Here is a 2,092-nt window from a genome sequence, read left to right on the forward strand (position 1 = left end):
TATATATATATATATATATATATATATATAAATATATATACACCTGAAATTGTGCATGCGCAGAAAAAGGTAGCTAACAGGACAAGAACGTAGGACGGCCTGACATAAACATATCACCAGAATGATTAAGAGAACCACGGAGAGAACCCGGAAAGAACAAAATCCTCCACTATACATTTAATGATTAAACTTCATTTTAAGTAATATGTATAATCCTAATTATAGAATCAAACTGTATTTTAATAATTAGGTTCAAAGTTGTTATTAACAACTGCTGGGCGACTCCAACTCCTTATTCAACAGACAGGAAGAGGTGGAGTCTTATCATCAACAGGTGCCAACTCATTTTAAATCTCTTGAAAAGGTCAATAAACCAGATTTATTGTGTGTGTATTAGCTCCTTAATGTCTGTTTGCCACCAGCTGTCCGGCTGACTACACTGTGACCATTTTCGATAACGCCAAAGACAGTCGCTCCACCTTTAAGTTCAACTCTTTCCGCTTCCAGCGACTGGAGAAGGTTTCCACCGTGTGGCTTCACTGCGAGGTCCACATCTGTGATGCAGAGAGGCTAGTCTGTCAGCCTGTGAGTACAACAGCTAGACTTAATCACAAACAGAAATATATTAAAGGGACATGGCCACGTACTATCACACCAAAAACCATATATATTCATCTTCAAGAAGAACTTTATGCACCAAGCATTCATTCTGATGGAGTTAAATTTATCCTTTATTCCTACACTGGGAACAATCAGCAAATATAAACATTTTAGAACAACGTTGCCCTCTGCTGGTAGTAATTACTCATGGATCCATTGACTTGGCAGCTTCCATAGCTTTACCTCATGCCTCAGTCAACATGTGTCAACACGTGTGATATTTTGTTTTCTCTTTTACACTTGATCTTGGAAGTTTTGTCTTACTATTGAAACATATGTAGGTAAATTGCTCACTTGCTTGACTCCATTTTAATCATTTAATGTTGAATGTTTGCACTCAAGTACAATATCCTACATTCGTTCCTGTGAACTTATAGTTAATTCCAAAAAAAATTATATTAAACAAATCAACATAAAACAAATTATAAAACACATAAATAAGAAATTCAACCAGTCTGAGCCACTGGCATAAACATTTGTAAAGTTTTTTTTACAGGATTAGGTCTGATTTTGGCAAGTAAACTTGCCAGCAAAGCATGATACAGCTTGTTCTTTTCTTAAGTAAACAATTTGCTTTCCTAGAATTATGATCTGCTTTTTTTTATTTTGTACTTTCCGTAACTTATAAGTTATTTTTTTTGGAACTTCAAGTGGTTTTCGTGGCCCTACAGATATCTTTTCTAAAGACACATGATGCTTTAGTGAACTTACAGGTACTTTCATATTCCTGAAAGTACCAGGTTATGGGGTACTTTACTAAATATGTGTAAAATTAGAATGTAGCTTCTACACTTTCTGCCCAATGTTTTATTTACCTCTGAGAAGTTACCAGATTGTTACCCAAAACGTTAAAGGACAGTTACTGTTAAGTTTAGTAATGGCTGTTGTCTATAAAGTAACCTAAGTTATGAAAAGTTACCTGCAAGTTATGGAAAGTTAATCCTTAAATAATGAAAAGATTAAAAAAGAAAAAAACCCTATAACTTCCAGAACAGTTATTTATAAGTGTTGGCAAAATATATTGTCAAGTCCAATCAAAGTTATAAAGTAGCTTTAACTTGGTGAAAGTAACATCTAAAACTTTAAATATATTCTAAGCTCGTAGACAGTAATTGTGCTTTTACATAAGGAAACTAATAAGTTCGGAAAAAGTAAGATGTAGGATTAAAAAAAACAAAGTTTGTAGAAAGTCAGCTGCTAATTTTAGGAAGGAATCTGACTTTTAGGAAATTTCAAAAAATTTCAAGTTTTGGCAAAATAAGCTCTAAGAACTGGAAAGTGATAAAAGCAGGGATGGTCAACAGCTGAAATATGTCTCAGATATCTGATGTTTGAGTAATCTTTGTTGCAACAGACACTTATACTTATATACGTATACTGTAATGTGTTATATGTATGTATGTATGTATGGATATATATATATATATATATA

General features: G+C 33.3%; 1 protein-coding gene across 2 annotated transcripts in view; it reads left to right on the forward strand.

Annotated features, from left to right (window-relative positions):
* Window positions 1–2,092, forward strand: part of tectb (tectorin beta) — a 6,284-nt gene that overhangs the window by 2,884 nt on the left and 1,308 nt on the right. Inside the window, exons 7-8 of one of the 2 annotated variants that reach the window (XM_015387736.1) lie at window positions 251–334; window positions 423–584. In XM_015387736.1, coding sequence (XP_015243222.1) covers window positions 251–334; window positions 423–584 — 246 coding nt within the window. Of the gene's footprint in view, window positions 1–250; window positions 335–422; window positions 781–2,092 lie in introns of those variants that run through there. The other variant, XM_015387729.1, reaches the window with a different exon arrangement.

This window comes from Cyprinodon variegatus, unplaced genomic scaffold (assembly GCF_000732505.1).
Source record: "Cyprinodon variegatus isolate N-32 unplaced genomic scaffold, C_variegatus-1.0 Scaffold18, whole genome shotgun sequence".
Classification (NCBI taxonomy): Eukaryota; Metazoa; Chordata; class Actinopteri; order Cyprinodontiformes; family Cyprinodontidae; genus Cyprinodon; species Cyprinodon variegatus.